General features: G+C 42.7%; 2 protein-coding genes across 4 annotated transcripts; both read left to right on the top strand.

The window, feature by feature from the left end:
• Positions 1 to 421: 421 nt before the first annotated feature.
• Positions 422 to 6,551, top strand: LOC120711172 (probable serine/threonine-protein kinase At1g54610). Of its 2 annotated transcripts, none has more exons than XM_039996619.1 (8): positions 422 to 1,482; positions 2,067 to 2,351; positions 2,450 to 2,767; positions 3,729 to 3,956; positions 4,381 to 4,481; positions 4,581 to 4,665; positions 5,033 to 5,491; positions 5,981 to 6,551. In XM_039996619.1, the coding sequence occupies exons 1-8, from the start codon at positions 913 to 915 to the stop codon at positions 6,191 to 6,193; spliced, it is 2,259 nt and encodes a 752-aa protein (XP_039852553.1). In that variant the 5' UTR covers positions 422 to 912; the 3' UTR covers positions 6,194 to 6,551. The 2 variants fall into 2 exon arrangements, with proteins under 2 accessions (XP_039852553.1, XP_039852554.1); XM_039996620.1 differs by having other exon boundaries at positions 451 to 551; positions 5,981 to 6,252.
• A 189-nt stretch (positions 6,552 to 6,740) lies between these two features.
• Positions 6,741 to 12,978, top strand: LOC120711173 (cysteine-rich receptor-like protein kinase 28). Of its 2 annotated transcripts, XM_039996622.1 has the most exons (9): positions 6,741 to 8,894; positions 9,683 to 9,902; positions 10,005 to 10,260; positions 10,441 to 10,663; positions 10,772 to 10,892; positions 11,637 to 11,817; positions 11,957 to 12,033; positions 12,198 to 12,371; positions 12,566 to 12,978. In XM_039996622.1, exons 2-9 carry the CDS (start codon positions 9,741 to 9,743, stop codon positions 12,836 to 12,838), a joined length of 1,467 nt encoding a protein of 488 aa, XP_039852556.1. In that variant the 5' UTR covers positions 6,741 to 8,894; positions 9,683 to 9,740; the 3' UTR covers positions 12,839 to 12,978. The 2 variants fall into 2 exon arrangements, with proteins under 2 accessions (XP_039852556.1, XP_039852555.1); XM_039996621.1 differs by having other exon boundaries at positions 6,741 to 9,902.
• The last annotated feature ends 1,320 nt before the right edge of the window (positions 12,979 to 14,298 follow it).

The raw sequence follows: 14,298 nt of genomic DNA, 5'->3' as shown, positions 1-14,298 counted from the left end.
CTTGCTCATGCCTTGCAACTCTTTTCCTCCAATTTCCTATTCCTTGTCCAACGCCATCCATAGGCCATAGTTCAATACGTGTACCCTTTTTGCATAGGAGCAGTAGACCTTTGACCTTATTCTCTCCAAGATAGAAAAGTCACCTCGCAAAAAAAAGTCTTAGGTGCTAAGCGTTTGACAAACTCATAAGCTAAGCAATTGAATGATGTATGCATTTTCCAGTCCTACAAATGATCATTTTTTTTCAAACCGATTCAAAGTTCCAAACGTTGTAATTGAATTCAAAATCTTTGATGCTGCTGACTAGAATGTCATCTCTCTCTCTCTCTCAACATCTGTTTCTCTCTCCTTTTTTTTTCACCAACCAACGTAATTTCTGACTAAATAAGAGGAAAGTAATAAGCGAAAAAAAACCCCCCGAACAGAAGGGAAAACGACCAAGTGCTTGCCAAAAACCAAACAGAAGGACCAAAGGAAAAGGCCATCACTGGCTGCAAGAGCGAAGAGGGAGATCTCCCGAGAGCCGACGCCTCGCGATTTCCAGCGGCAAGGTTCGATTTTGATCCCACTCCCAGGTTCCCCATCCCAGCCGCTGCTTCCGGTGGAGCACTGGACAAAAAAGATCCCGTTTTTTTTTCTTTTCTCCAGTTGTAGTTCGTGGCGCCGCTGCCGCTCCTGTGTCGTGTGTTTCCGATTCGGCAGTTGCTGGACTGAGGGGAGTTGGTGCTGTGGGATTCCGGTTCGGATCTGCGGAGGGGGCAGGTCTCTTGCTCCAATTCGGCCAGCAATGAGGGTCCCTGAATCTTGTTGACGCGCGGCCAGATGCGGGAGGCATATTGGGAGAAGGTTTCTTGAAATCTTCGTTTGGGCTTCGTGGAGTGAGGTCCCTCTCCGGGATCGCCCGGTCGTCCTATGGGCTGTGTCAGTTCCAAGCAATTCCATGGCGGGGACGAGCATGGGGACGGGAAGCCGCGCCGGCGGCCTTCGAGCAACTCGCTGAAGCACTTGGTTAGTTACAGTTCCAGCAAGAGGCATGAGGACCTGGAAGAGGAGGATGAGGAAGGCGCGGTTGTGGCAGCCATGTCGTCTAGCGCTGGCCGCCGCGCCGGAAACAATGCCAGCACTGCAAGGCTGATCCGGAAGCCGCCAGCACCGGTAGTTGAGGCTGTGGCGGCATTGCCGGAGGAGGCCGCCACTTTGGCGATAGGTGTAGTTGATGCGGAGAGGGCAGTTGCTGCTGCAGCTGGCAATTGGAAGTGGACTCCCACGGATGTACAAGTTAATGGCGCGGCAGAGCAAGAAACCAGGAGTGCAGGTCCTAGGACTGAGGGGGAGGCCAAACCAAGGATCAGGGGTGTGCCCAATGGAGTCCAGGGGGAGCATGTGGCAGCAGGGTGGCCGAGATGGCTAACGGAGGTGGCGGCAGAGGCGGTTCGCGGGTGGCAGCCTCGGAGATCGGAATCTTTCGAGAAGTTGGACAAGGTTTGTCATTATGATGACTGTTACTTTTGCGACAAATTTATTATCCTTGTTTCCTTTTCCAGGACCTTCATTAGCTACCTACTGGATCATCATTATGTGTTGTTGCTTATTGGGCATCACTGTTTCAGGTGGCTGATTGTTCATAGTATGTTTTGATAGGGGTTGAACTAGACATATTTCTAGGGCGCATAATATTTTTGGAATGTCATTCTTGAGGGCTTGGAATAGTAAAAAAGGAAAAAAAATACTGCAACACTAGGAACACACTACACACCGCCAACACCTTTTGTAAACATGGAATTTATTTTGTATCACCGGGTTACGCTATTCCATTTCGGGCATAAAATGCATTACTGGATCTAGAGTCCAGAGAGACCAACAAGTACACAAAGTAGACAAACAAGACATCCGCCATCTTGTGCTGTCCTGCTAGATGACAACTTCTTTAGAACATATAATATAATTTTCTACTTTTTGTAATAGAATACAATGTTACAGAAGAGTTCCTCTTACAGTTGACACTATTATCAAACCACTGATCCTAAGTGGCTTCACTTTTCTCATGCCATCTTTAAATATTTCAGATAGGACAAGGTACATACAGCAGCGTTTACAAGGCACGTGATCTTGAGAATGGAAAAATTGTGGCTCTGAAGAAAGTTCGGTTTGCCAATATGGACCCTGAGAGTGTCCGATTTATGGCAAGGGAAATTCACATCTTAAGAAGGCTTGATCATCCAAATGTTGTGAAGCTTGAAGGTTTGGTGACGTCGCGCATGTCAAGCAGCTTGTATCTTGTATTTGAATACATGGAGCATGACCTTGCAGGACTTGCAGCTACACCTGGCTTAAAATTTACGGAACCTCAGGTTTACCCTCTAGACGTGTCCATTAGCTTTCCATTTCGAAACCTTTTCCATCTTATTGAGGTTTAAGTTGTTCTCACTTTGTAAAATGGTCATTTCAGGTCAAGTGTTACATGCGACAACTACTTTCTGGACTTGACCATTGTCATAACCGTGGTGTTTTGCACCGGGATATAAAGGGTGCAAATCTCCTACTTGACAATAATGGCATTCTTAAAATAGCAGATTTTGGTCTAGCTACGTTCTTTAATCCCAACCAAAAGCAACATTTGACAAGTCGTGTGGTAACATTGTGGTACCGGCCTCCTGAGCTTTTGTTGGGTGCCACTAACTATGGCGCTGCTGTTGATCTCTGGAGTGCCGGTTGCATTCTTGCTGAGTTGCTGTCAGGCAAACCTATCATGCCAGGACGAACTGAGGTACTGTTTGGCTTTTATTGTGATCGAACTCGCAGATGGTTGCATTCTAAGAATAATGCTATATTTTCTACACGCAACAATATAACAAATCTATAATATTTCTGTGAATCAGTCATTTGTTTTATTACAATACTACCTCTGGTCGAAAATACATGATTCGGCCAGAGATGTGAACCTGAAGCAAGATAATCTGGCCGGTTGGAACTTCATTTAGAAAAAAAACTTGACCTGCGGGGGGGGGGGGGGGGGGGGGTGATGACCCCCGGGCATTTGCTAAGAGAAGACCTCTCACGCAGGTCAAGAAAACCCCTGAACCCTTGCCCCACCCTTACACAAGGGTGCCGTAACCCATACCGTTGCCCGTGTGAGAGCGGGCCGGCCGGCCAGGACCACTTTCCATGTGGTTTGGCGTGTAGGCAAGCGAGGGGATATTTTTTAATCTCAGTCTGAAATTCGCTCCCACCGGGAGTCGAACCCAGGACATGAGGAGTGCTACTGAGGCCACCTAACCAGTCCAGTTAGGCACCCGAATTTGGAACTTCATTTAGCATCGACCGGAGGGAGTCTTTGTCAAAACTTAAAAACGAATTTGGGTAAAAGATTAACGAAGAAGATGAACGCGTGTTAGTTCCTTTGAGTACTTGGCATGATGAAGGGTATTTTCAGTTGGGAGTTTAAACATGTCAAGGAAAATGACATGGTGTTTAGCTCAAGATGCCTGTAGTTTATGCATCAAGATATTGTCATGTTTTTAATTTTATATCCCACAACATGTTCTTATATTACTGACATACATACAGGTTGAGTGATAATAGGCCTATTTTACTTCCAGATGGACCAGTAGCAGTTTAAAGTGAATAATATTATCTGTAAATTTTAATATTCATGATAAATGGTCGGTTTATTTGTTCTACATCTTTGTAGTTTTAGATTTTTAAAAATCAGTGTGAAACTCATTCAGGTGGAACAGTTGCACAAGATATTTAAGCTTTGTGGTTCACCGTCGGAGGAGTTTTGGGCTAATCTGAAGTTGTCCCGAGCTACCATATTCAAACCTCAGCATCCATACCGCCGATGTGTGAATGATGTGTACAAGGACTTCCCTACTACAGCTTTAACTCTACTGGACCGTCTACTTGCCGTAGAACCTGGTAATAGGGGTACTGCTGCATCCGCCCTTGACAGTGAAGTAAGTATTGCCCCTTAAATTGTTGATCTGCATGTTTAGCTCACGTGTGCACTAAATTGGCTTGTCGATTTCTCAATCTGCATGTCTAGTATATTGCCTGCACTAAATTACCAAACTATGATGTACAGCATAGTTTTGCATTGTTTGGCATGTGTGAACTTTGGCATTTTTAAAGTTTGTTTATCTGTAATTTTTCTTTCTTATGTTTCTCTAAGTTGCAGCCTTGGCCCTAGATGTTCCTTTTCTTGTTTTCCTTGCCAGGAATAAATTTTACTCTTAAACATGTGGGCATGCATATGCGATGCTGAAACTGCTCTTAGATTTATGTGTTTACATCCAAACATCATTGGCACGGATCAGGTTTTCCAATCCAGAAAGACGAGTTTAGTGACATTGCTGTTAATATGTTCTTTTCCTTTTGTAGTTCTTCACAACAAAGCCTTATGCCTGCGATCCATCAAGTCTACCCAAATATCCACCAAGCAAGGAATATGATGCTAAGCTTCGTGATGAAGAAGCTAGGAGGTGATCCCTCTCAGCAACTATGACATGCTAAGAATCTGCATTACTGATCTTCTGTTTTTACATTTCTTATTTAATCCAAGATCATGGCTTCGTTTACAGGCAAAGAGCCGCTGCTAAAGGACAGGAAGCTGAAGCTGGACGGAGGAAGCAACTTCCTGCACCTGATGGCAACAGTGGATTGCAGGTACTAGGAATTCACTCTTGAACTATCGAGGTCTTTTGAGTGAAAGTTGATAACCATCGCACAAGAACTATATTCTTGTTCTCTTTGCTGGTGGCAAAATGATGTTAGTATTGAGATTTTGAAATATTGCTGGGAAATTATTGAACCATCAAGTACCACATGTTAAGAGTTCAATGAATTTTACCAAACACTTGATCCATTACAGTCAATAGCATGCTACATAACCATTTTAGTGTTCTTTTGGAAGTTTGTATGCATAGATTCTACAAATTCAATTCCAGAGCGAAATGTACCATATATGACAACTAATGCTGTTGTATTCTTCTGTTTCTTGTTACTGAATATTTTTTGTTCCATGATTCTGCAGCAACGCCGAGTTCAGGTGAATCCCAAAAGCACCAGTTACAAGTTCACTCCAAAGGAGGATGCTGTTTCTGGTTTTCCAATTGATCCGCCAGCAGGAGCTGCAGACAATGGTTACCCTCAGCCTGTTCCTTTGATGCATGCTGGCCGTTCATCCTCCACTCTCGGCAGATCAAGCGGAGTGGATCCAAAGGCCCAAAGATTTCACACCTCCCAAATTGTTGCTGCTGATATGTCCAACCAATCTACTGCACCTGGACAGCGTGGCAATGCTCCTAAGATGTCTAACCTTGGGGAAAGTGCCAGGAGACAATATTTGAGAGAGCATCGGTCCAGTTCAAGATACAGTCAGCTCACTGCTGCTGACCCTTCTGACAGACCTGAATGGACTCATCAATTCCAAGAAAGACTGTCTTCTTCCCATAGGAAGGATGATGTGGCAGCGAATAAAGAGCCCACAGTGGTGAGTTTTAAATTTCGATGGTTGTTTAAATACATGTTTTCTCTAAATGCCAAAATAGTCTTTGGTCATTGCATATACTAGTACTCCCTCCATATAGGAAATAGATGATGTTTAGGACAAGGTTTGAGTCAAACATTGGGAATATAAATCATGAATAACTTTTAAGTTATTGAGTTTGAAAAGGTGAAAATTATATGAATAGATTTGTCTTAAAAAACACTTTCATAATAATATACATATATCACTTTTCAACAAATATTTTTATAAAAATAAGCAGTCAAAGTTATGCTTCGAAGACCGTGTCGCTGTCCTAAACATCATCTATTTCCTATATGGAGGGAGTACAGTTTTCTTCCTCCATTCCCATATTCTGTTGATACTTTGTGATCAATATAAATGGTTGCACATGGTTGTAGAATGAAATTGGAAATGGTTGCACATGGAGTGTATTCCCACTGGCATATGATGAGAATTTTTCTCCTTCTGTAGGTGAATGGTACAAAGAAGAACAGAATCCACTATTCTGGGCCATTGATGCCTCCTGGAGTGAACATGGATGAGATCCTTAGAGAGCATGAGCGACAGATCCAACAAGCGGTACGAAGAGCCCGTCTTGACAAGGGAAAGGGGAAGCACAACGGTGAGAGGGACCAGTCAGAGGCACTGCTGTATACAACTGGGAATATCAGGGCTGATCGCTGAATGGTTTGGTTGGGTTTGGTGTGGATCCCAGTTTGAGCAACCATCAAATGCATAGAAAATGGTGTTGGATCCCTTTTATTTTTCTGCCCCTCAAGCGGAGAGGTTTTTGTTTTGCCAGAAACTTCATTCCAGATGTGGTTTGGTACCCAGGAGGAAGCTGCGAAAGAAAACCTGTTCATGTAGAGATTTACCGCCCGAGTTTAGCATAGGCTGTCTGAAATATTTTCTGAAGATTTGTTGGTTATCCATAGTTGTCAATTGTATATCTCAATAGCACACTCCCTGAAAATTGATTCATACACCTGTTTTGGCATATGACAAGAGGAATACAAATCAAATTACAGGCCATTGCTATCTACGATGCTTGAGTGATGTATTTCCTCCTATTTGGATTCCTTTCGACATCCAAGGACCAAAGGCCATGTTCAACACTGATTACTGAAACAAAAGCTGTATGCTAATTAGCCCTATTTTTGTTGACATGGCATCTTGATGCACTTGTCGTGACATGCATGTCTAAGATACTGATCCTCCAATTGTGAGGAACGAACAATCCAAAAGTAGGAGAATTTAGAGAAGGGAAGTTGAGACAAAACACCCACAGCGACAGCTGCTGATCATTCATTCCTTTGGATAGATGAACAAGTTCACGATACAGGATTCTCCAGGAGGAACTAGATCTGGTGACCTAGATCTACTGCTACTTCTAGGTTTAGAGTTGGTACTCATCGATAAGGTCTTGCAAGCCTGGACCATAGCCTAATACAGATGGTTGGTCATTACATTAGGGAGATGATTAGCTCAAATAAACTACTACCATTTAACATCTGTTATATGGAGGAAATGGTACTTAGGCGCAAATGACAAGCCTAGCCAATATCTGTGTAAGAAGATTCAAGAAACAAGTGACAAGCCTGACCTGCAACGCAAGACGAATGATGCAACGCGATCAGCAGCATTTCTTCTCTGGATATGAGTTGCCTCTTGTTGTTGTTAAGGCAAAGCATCGAAATCGCAAACAAGGGGAGACGACGATGGCGTTGGCATGCTCATGGAGTTCAGGAGTTGACACTTGACAGAGGAAAGGATTGGCCTGAGACGCCGAGCGGTCCGCACCATCGGTGAGCTATGCAATCCACGTAGCCTCACTGTCTCTGGCCACCGCAGAGCTATGAACGCCAGCCCGTGCCTTGAGCTCCCTTCGTTGGCAAACACCTGACCGGAGGAGCTGAGCTCGCTTCGTTGGCAGACGAGGATCCAAGATGAGAGAGCAGCCGCGCCTTGAGCTCGAGCGGAGTCCGGGAATGGCCGTCGCGGGCCGCAGGTGACCACTGCATCTCCTCCTGAACGGCGGCCGGAACCTATGCAGCGGACGCCACACCGCACACGCAATGGTCTTCCGTGACTTTGTTTTGTGTGTGTGTGTGTGTGTGTGCAGAATGACACTTGTTTATGGGGGTGTTATGAAAGCTTGCACTTGGATTCTTCGTGCTGGGATGAACGGATTCACCAGAGAGGGTGGTGGTGGTGGAGCAAGTGAAACGAAGGTACGTAACATCAAGGCACCATTACCATTACAAGATGTAGATGGGCGCCAGTGCTCTTTACATAGATTCCAAAATCTTATAATGGAAGCAGTCACGTCTCTCAACAACATTATACGGTTTATCTCCAATCAACATGAGCATGGAAAGAAATTGAATGAGATCATACCTGTCTGGCTCCTTTTGTTTTCCGTTTTTTGCGACCATGCCTGAGCACTTTTTCATTAAGAGGAAATGACTCATTTTCTTTTCACAGAGAAGTTCTGCTAGGGAAGCCTAGCGGAACATTTCAAAAACCATTCATTGCTATGGATAAACTAATGCCTGCATGAAACTTTGAAGATTGTTGGTTCCACAACCTTATTAGATACAATAATCACAATTGCGAAGAGTATGACCACGAGATGGACAAGATACGAAACAAAAAAAATTGTAACATGAAAGAACAGGTAGCCCTGATACATGAACAGAACAAGTATAGAACAAAACAGTGTCATATAATGGATGTGTCTTCACTTGCATGCTTTTTATACATTGATCATATATGTCCCATTTTTGAAAGAGTAGAACCATGTCAAAGAAGCAAGACTCTTTGTACATTCATCCCCAAATTTTACCTATTTAATTGTTCCTCTTTATTTCTGGTAGATCCTTTGCTGGGAAAGGTAGTTCTGAAGCTGTCCCCTCAGCAGTTCCCTAAATAAAGTTAGGGAAAGATCCCTAGATTATTCCAGAATATCTAGGAAAAGGATTGTTGTATTGTATCTTTGCAGTTCTGTATTGTCTTTGTCTGGCTAGGCAACAGCTTCTTCCATGCCTTGAAAACATCTTCGATGTGCCTTCCAGTATTTCTAGGCTCGTCTTCGTCTTCATCCACAGTTGTCCCTGAAAACACATAGGGTTAAACAAACAAGCTAAATCCTCCACCTTCTTTCTTTTCATAAGATTATGTCTATTAAACTAGGTAGAATTACCAGCTTCCAAATAGCAGGAACAAACACAGGAACCAAAGATTGCACATAGTAAGTACCAATGTCCACGTCAGATTTTTGACAGCCACTTGAACCAAACAGAGAGACGTAGGTTCAGACTTCGTTCGGACCGTCAGGAGACCGCACCGATCGATGCAAGCATCATCACGCCTTTAGCCTCTCAAGGTAAATCACGCTTTCGTTTCTTTGATGAATTTAAATTCAGCATGTGTGTGAGTTCGGAGCTTGAATTTGTTGAACTGCTGCATGTTCTGGATGATTGAGAAAGTCCATGGCGCACGTGTGTGCCTGCATGCTGTTCTGTTTCGTCATGTCACCACTCACCAGTCACATAATCTGGTTCTCAATTCGCAAGCCTTTCACAATTCAGGGACTCAATTCATATGCCTTTTGGAATTTGACACCGGAGCTGCAGATTGTTTCAGATTTTATTAGAGGTGTTTTGCTTCTGCATCATCTTCCCTTTTTTTTCTTTCATTTGTCCAGCCATGTGAAAGGAGGAGTATACCCCTACTCCTTTTTGCTAAACTCCGCTTGTTTTAACTTCTAGGCAATTTTGAAGATTCGATTTTAGGAAATCCAAAAGTCAGATGACTCAAAGAATTGAGAATCCAGCTGATTATGGATTCTCGATTCTGAATTCTGGGAGTCATCTGACTTTTGAGTTCCGCAAAATTGAACCTTCAAAATCAGCCATAAGTTGAAACAAACAGGACCTCCATCGGATCGAGGCGAGTCCCAGCATGGCGAGTCGATGAGGCCATGAGGGAACGGATTCGCTGGTCTTGTCTATTTACTGTATTATTATTATTTGAACCAGAGATACCACATGCAAAACAAATTCAAAGTTTGTCTATTTACTCACTAATGGCAGGACGGCTGAACCAGATCACACTTACTCTCAGCCAGAACTACATAAATGTAAAAGATTCAAGAGGAAATAAATTTTGCAGGTACCGTGTGGCAGTAATGCTCATGCTCTGATGTGAAGGCTACCATACATACATACAAATGGATGGTAAAGCCAGTACTGCACAAAATTACCTGGAACGCATGCTATTTGATGAAAGAGTAAAGCCAATAAAACTGCCATTATCTCTACTGGAAGCCATCACAAAGAATTTCTCTGATGACCACGAGATAGGCAGAGGTGGGTTTGCAAAGGTTTACAAGGTATACGTAACCCTCAGTCTTGCAACTCAGTTATGCTTTTGCTTAGCTGCAGCTGTTCTAGAAACTCAGTCTTCATGCTGACAAATGCAACCACAAATGTAGGGAAGGACAAGAAATGGTATGATTGCTGTGAAGAAGTTGTATAAAACACTTGATATGCATGAGCAGAAATTCATCCAAGAGGTGCAATGTCTCATAAAGGTGCGGCATAAGAACATAGTGCGATTTCTGGGATATTGTGCTGACACACAAGGAGAAATGACAGACTATGAGGGGAAGTCTGTCTTGGCAGAAGTACGAAACAGGTTGCTCTGCTTTGAGTTTCTACCTAATGGGAGTCTCTATGAGCATATCACTGGTAGGATTAACTGATCAATTAGTGGCATGTTATGTATATTCACATCATTATTTGCTTTTGTGGAATTATTGCTATCTGCAATAAAAATGTGGAAACTGCATACTGCCCGCTACACTTTATACGGCATCGAAGGATGTTTATTATCTGAAGCATGAAACCTTCCTACTCTCCCTTTCACAGATGCATCTTGTGGACTCGAATGGAGAATGCGCTACCAATTGATCAAGGGAATATGCGAAGGTTTACACTATCTTCATGAGAATCATATTGTCCACTTAGATCTCAAGCCTGGCAATATATTGCTAGATAATAACATGGTGCCAAAAATTGCTGATTTTGGTCTCTCAAGGTGCTTTGATGAAAACCAAAGCAGGGATATTACTTCAAAACTGATCGGAACACCGTAAGATCTTGAAACCCTCTTGAAAGATGAGCTTTTTGGTTAGGTATGAAATATGCCGCATTCCCTTTTCCATTCACCCAGCAGTTTATTATATGTATTTTCATACAGGGGATATGTGGCACCGGAATTCTACAATGGGCAGATCACATTCAACCTAGACATGTATAGTCTTGGTGTTATAGTTATGGAAATTTTGACAGGACAGAAGGGGTATTCCACGGTCGATAAAGTAAGAAAAATTACAAATTGGATTTACAAATAAAAGGTAGATTTTCAAATAGCTAGTCATACTTTTACTGTGCACAATATACTTCCTTTCTTAGTCATTGCATAATATGTTTACGCACACCAGGATGACCTACCCAATATTTTTGTCAGCCTATTGGTAAAATTTGATATCATATTCTGCAGATGTTTTACTATACAACTAAATGGCGTAACCTTTCTATTTGGAACCGGTAATTGGGCTTTCGCTGATAGACTCAAGTGACAAGTTGTGTAATAAGCACATTGCATCTAGGAGTGAAATGACAGTTTTGGTTTCAAATGACAAGATAACGGAAACAATTCTTTCTTAATTAGTATCAAGGCAACAGCAAAATGTTTTATGGTTAAACAATTAAATATGCTAAGGGAAAGAAATTAGTCTCTAAAGAGAGCACTACCAAAAAAAAGTTATATGAGATCGATAACAATATAATTAAAATGGCATGTAAATAAATTATTATTCGCAGGGATATATATAGTACCTATTCTTTCACCTTGCTTCTTCTTGACAAATATGGAAAGACAATTTTGATGATGATGCTAGCCCTACCTAACTTTTATTGTTAGAACTGAAATTGGGTGGTCTGTGTGTTAGTATCAACAAGTATGAAATTTTCGATACACTAAAGCATTCCAATAATTTCCCATTTCTATATCTATCCCTCCTTTTCAAACATATTCTAACCAACACTTACAACTATTTCAGGTACTTGAGAGTTGGAGGAATAGGTTGGAGATAGCACAGCAAGAAACATCTCTACATCAAGTACGATTATGTGTTGAGATAGGAATAACGTGCATGGACGCTAACCCAGAGAATAGACGTGACACGAAGTATATAATGGATAAGCTAAAGGAACTGGAAAGCAGTTACGAATTCAGTGAAGGTGGGTTAGCGGAGATTATAAATTAAATTGCTTCATTTGGGGATCATTTGGGGACGTGATTTCTGGAGATACTCTCGCATGCTGAAGGCCTAAAGTGTCAGGGAGCATTGAACTGATTGAACCTCTTTTGATCTTACAGATGCCTTTTCATTCAATGGCTTGGAGAAGGACTCCCATCGGAAGGATGGTGCGGCGGCAAACAAAGAGCCTACGACGGTGAGTCTAACCTCATCCCAATTTACTTCTATTGGTCTTAAAGTTCACAAATAGCACGACGTGGGGCATTCCATGTCTGTTTAAGCAATTATGTGTACTCTTTTAGCCACTGCAAGGAGTAGACATTCTTCTCACATGCTGCCAAACTTTTCTCCCTCGCTCAGGTGAATGGCACAAACAAGAACGGAATCCACTACTACATATCACCAACGCGGCCTCATGTAGTGAGCACCCACGAGATTCTTGGAGCGCATGAGAGACAAAGCCAACAAGCGGACAACAGATCAAACAAGCAGTATGAAGACCCCATCTTGACAAAGCAAAGTGAAAGCACAATGGTGAGAGTCTCCATGAAAATTCATTTGTACAAACCTGTTTTAGCATATGGTAATAATATGAGAGAAAACAGGATTTCAATGGCAGAAATCTCTAATTACTTACAAAAGATGGATGCTTTTCTTGGAACTCACCCTGGTTTTGTTGACATGCCACAAACATCATGCACCTGCGATTTGTGTGGTTGATGATGCAGAAATCTGTGATTGGAGGCAGGCTCCGGCACATGCTGTGCAAGTCAATGGTGGGGTGGAGCCAGAGCCATGGAGTGGTTGCTTTAGGAGTTAGGACAGAGGGGGAGGCCAAACAAATGATAAGGGATACGCCCAATGGAGTCCAAGGGGAGCTTGTGGCGGCAGGGTGGCGGACATGGCTCACGGCGGCGGCGGAAGAGGTGGTTCAGGGGTGCCAATCGCCAGGGGCGAACATGTTTCTTGGGTGGCAGCCTCAAGGGGCGAAGCTACGTTGAGTTACTACGGTGCACATGCACCATGGTAAAGTAGAAAATATGAAAGCCCAAGGACTCAAATTTATAATAAACCGCATTGAATATTGTATGTGTTTCTTTGATGTACACCATGCTTATTTGGACTCTGCCATAGTGCAACAATGGCCATCAATTTGCACCATTAACCAGTCACCAATCCTCTGTTTTAATCACCAGTTACAATCCAACCATCGCTCTCTCCTCAGTTACCAATATGGTATTAACTTCCTCATGACTCCCTAGCATTAGTAGTGGGGCTTTAATTCTTTTTCCATTCAACTATTGAATAATTGTGCTAAAACCCCTTATATTCCAACAATCCTCACCAAAAATCTCAAGCAACAATAGAAATGCTCTCAAATCCACTGTAATCTTTGATATACCGGTACTTTAATGGAGACTGTTAAGTTGAACATCCGCCTAGAACTATAGTTACACTTATTCACAACTGATCAATAGAGAGTGCCTTGAATTGACAGTCTTGTGCAAACAAGTTTGGCCAGAGCCCTTTTACCGATACCCTCAAAAAAAAGAGCCCCTTTACCGATACTAGGCTGCGAAAACATCCCCGCGGTTTGGAACTCACAAGTCATACTCCAAGCCTCTTCATGATGAGCATTTTTCTCATTGTGCAGGTGAATTGGCACAAAGAACAGAATCCACTATGATGTTTGCATGTCGCTACCTGACGACACCTGAAGTTTTGGAGTATACCTCACAACCAGATCGTATGTGAAGAGTGTCAAGAATGGGCGTAATGGACGGCAGGTTGGCAAAAGCACATAGCAGACTCCATCGCGGATCGGTTCATGCTGAGTTCTTCACTTGCGATCTCCCTCCAATTACCTCACTTGCAGGTTGGCACAAATCTAAGCTGGACAGGTTCTCCATCCAACAACACTCAGGCAGCTGAATCTTGTTAACCTACTCATCCAACAGAAAAGGCAACACTGAATCTTGTTGTTTGTTCACAAATGTGAACATTTAATTTAAGGAAAAAGTGTATTTTCACCCTTCAAGTATTGCAAAAGTGTGACTTTCATCCTTTATGTTCCAATTGGTACAAATCAATCCCTAAACTTAAACCATGCACTAATCATCCTTCCTCCGGTTTAGCAACGGTTTATACCACTTAATCATCTGACTAAGGAATTGTTAGCCCCCACCATATGCTGACTAGACTAATCCATGGTGGCATACGATAGTTAACTTATTTAAACCCTAGTGTGAGCACTCGTGAAGGTGGCAGTTACCGACGGCAACGATTTTTGGGATGCATCTGAGTGGCGGCAAGTTTGATTTGCATCGCACAACACATCATTGTTGAGGTAAGCTCGTGTCTGCACATCTCTATTCTGGTTGGTTAACTATTTGTCTAGAGTATAGATGGTCACTAGGTGATTCCCCGCGCGTTGCTGCAGGATTTGAAGATGTTTTATGTT

The sequence above is a fragment of the Panicum virgatum genome, chromosome 6K (genome assembly GCF_016808335.1).
Source record: "Panicum virgatum strain AP13 chromosome 6K, P.virgatum_v5, whole genome shotgun sequence".
Lineage (NCBI taxonomy): Eukaryota > Viridiplantae > Streptophyta > Magnoliopsida > Poales > Poaceae > Panicum > Panicum virgatum.
This window is presented reverse-complemented; position numbering and strand designations above follow the sequence as displayed.

Coding starts and splice junctions, on each gene's coding strand:
- LOC120711172 (XM_039996619.1), top strand. CDS start 913: ATGGGCTGTGTCAGTTCCAAGCAATTCCATGGCGGGGACGAGCATGGG. Junction 4,482..4,580: donor CGTGATGAAGAAGCTAGGAG/GTGATCCCTCTC, acceptor CTTCGTTTACAG/GCAAAGAGCCGCTGCTAAAG. Junction 5,492..5,980: donor CGAATAAAGAGCCCACAGTG/GTGAGTTTTAAA, acceptor CTCCTTCTGTAG/GTGAATGGTACAAAGAAGAA.
- LOC120711173 (XM_039996622.1), top strand. CDS start 9,741: ATGGATGGTAAAGCCAGTACTGCACAAAATTACCTGGAACGCATGCTA. Junction 10,664..10,771: donor TCAAAACTGATCGGAACACC/GTAAGATCTTGA, acceptor ATTTTCATACAG/GGGATATGTGGCACCGGAAT. Junction 11,818..11,956: donor CAGTTACGAATTCAGTGAAG/GTGGGTTAGCGG, acceptor TTGATCTTACAG/ATGCCTTTTCATTCAATGGC.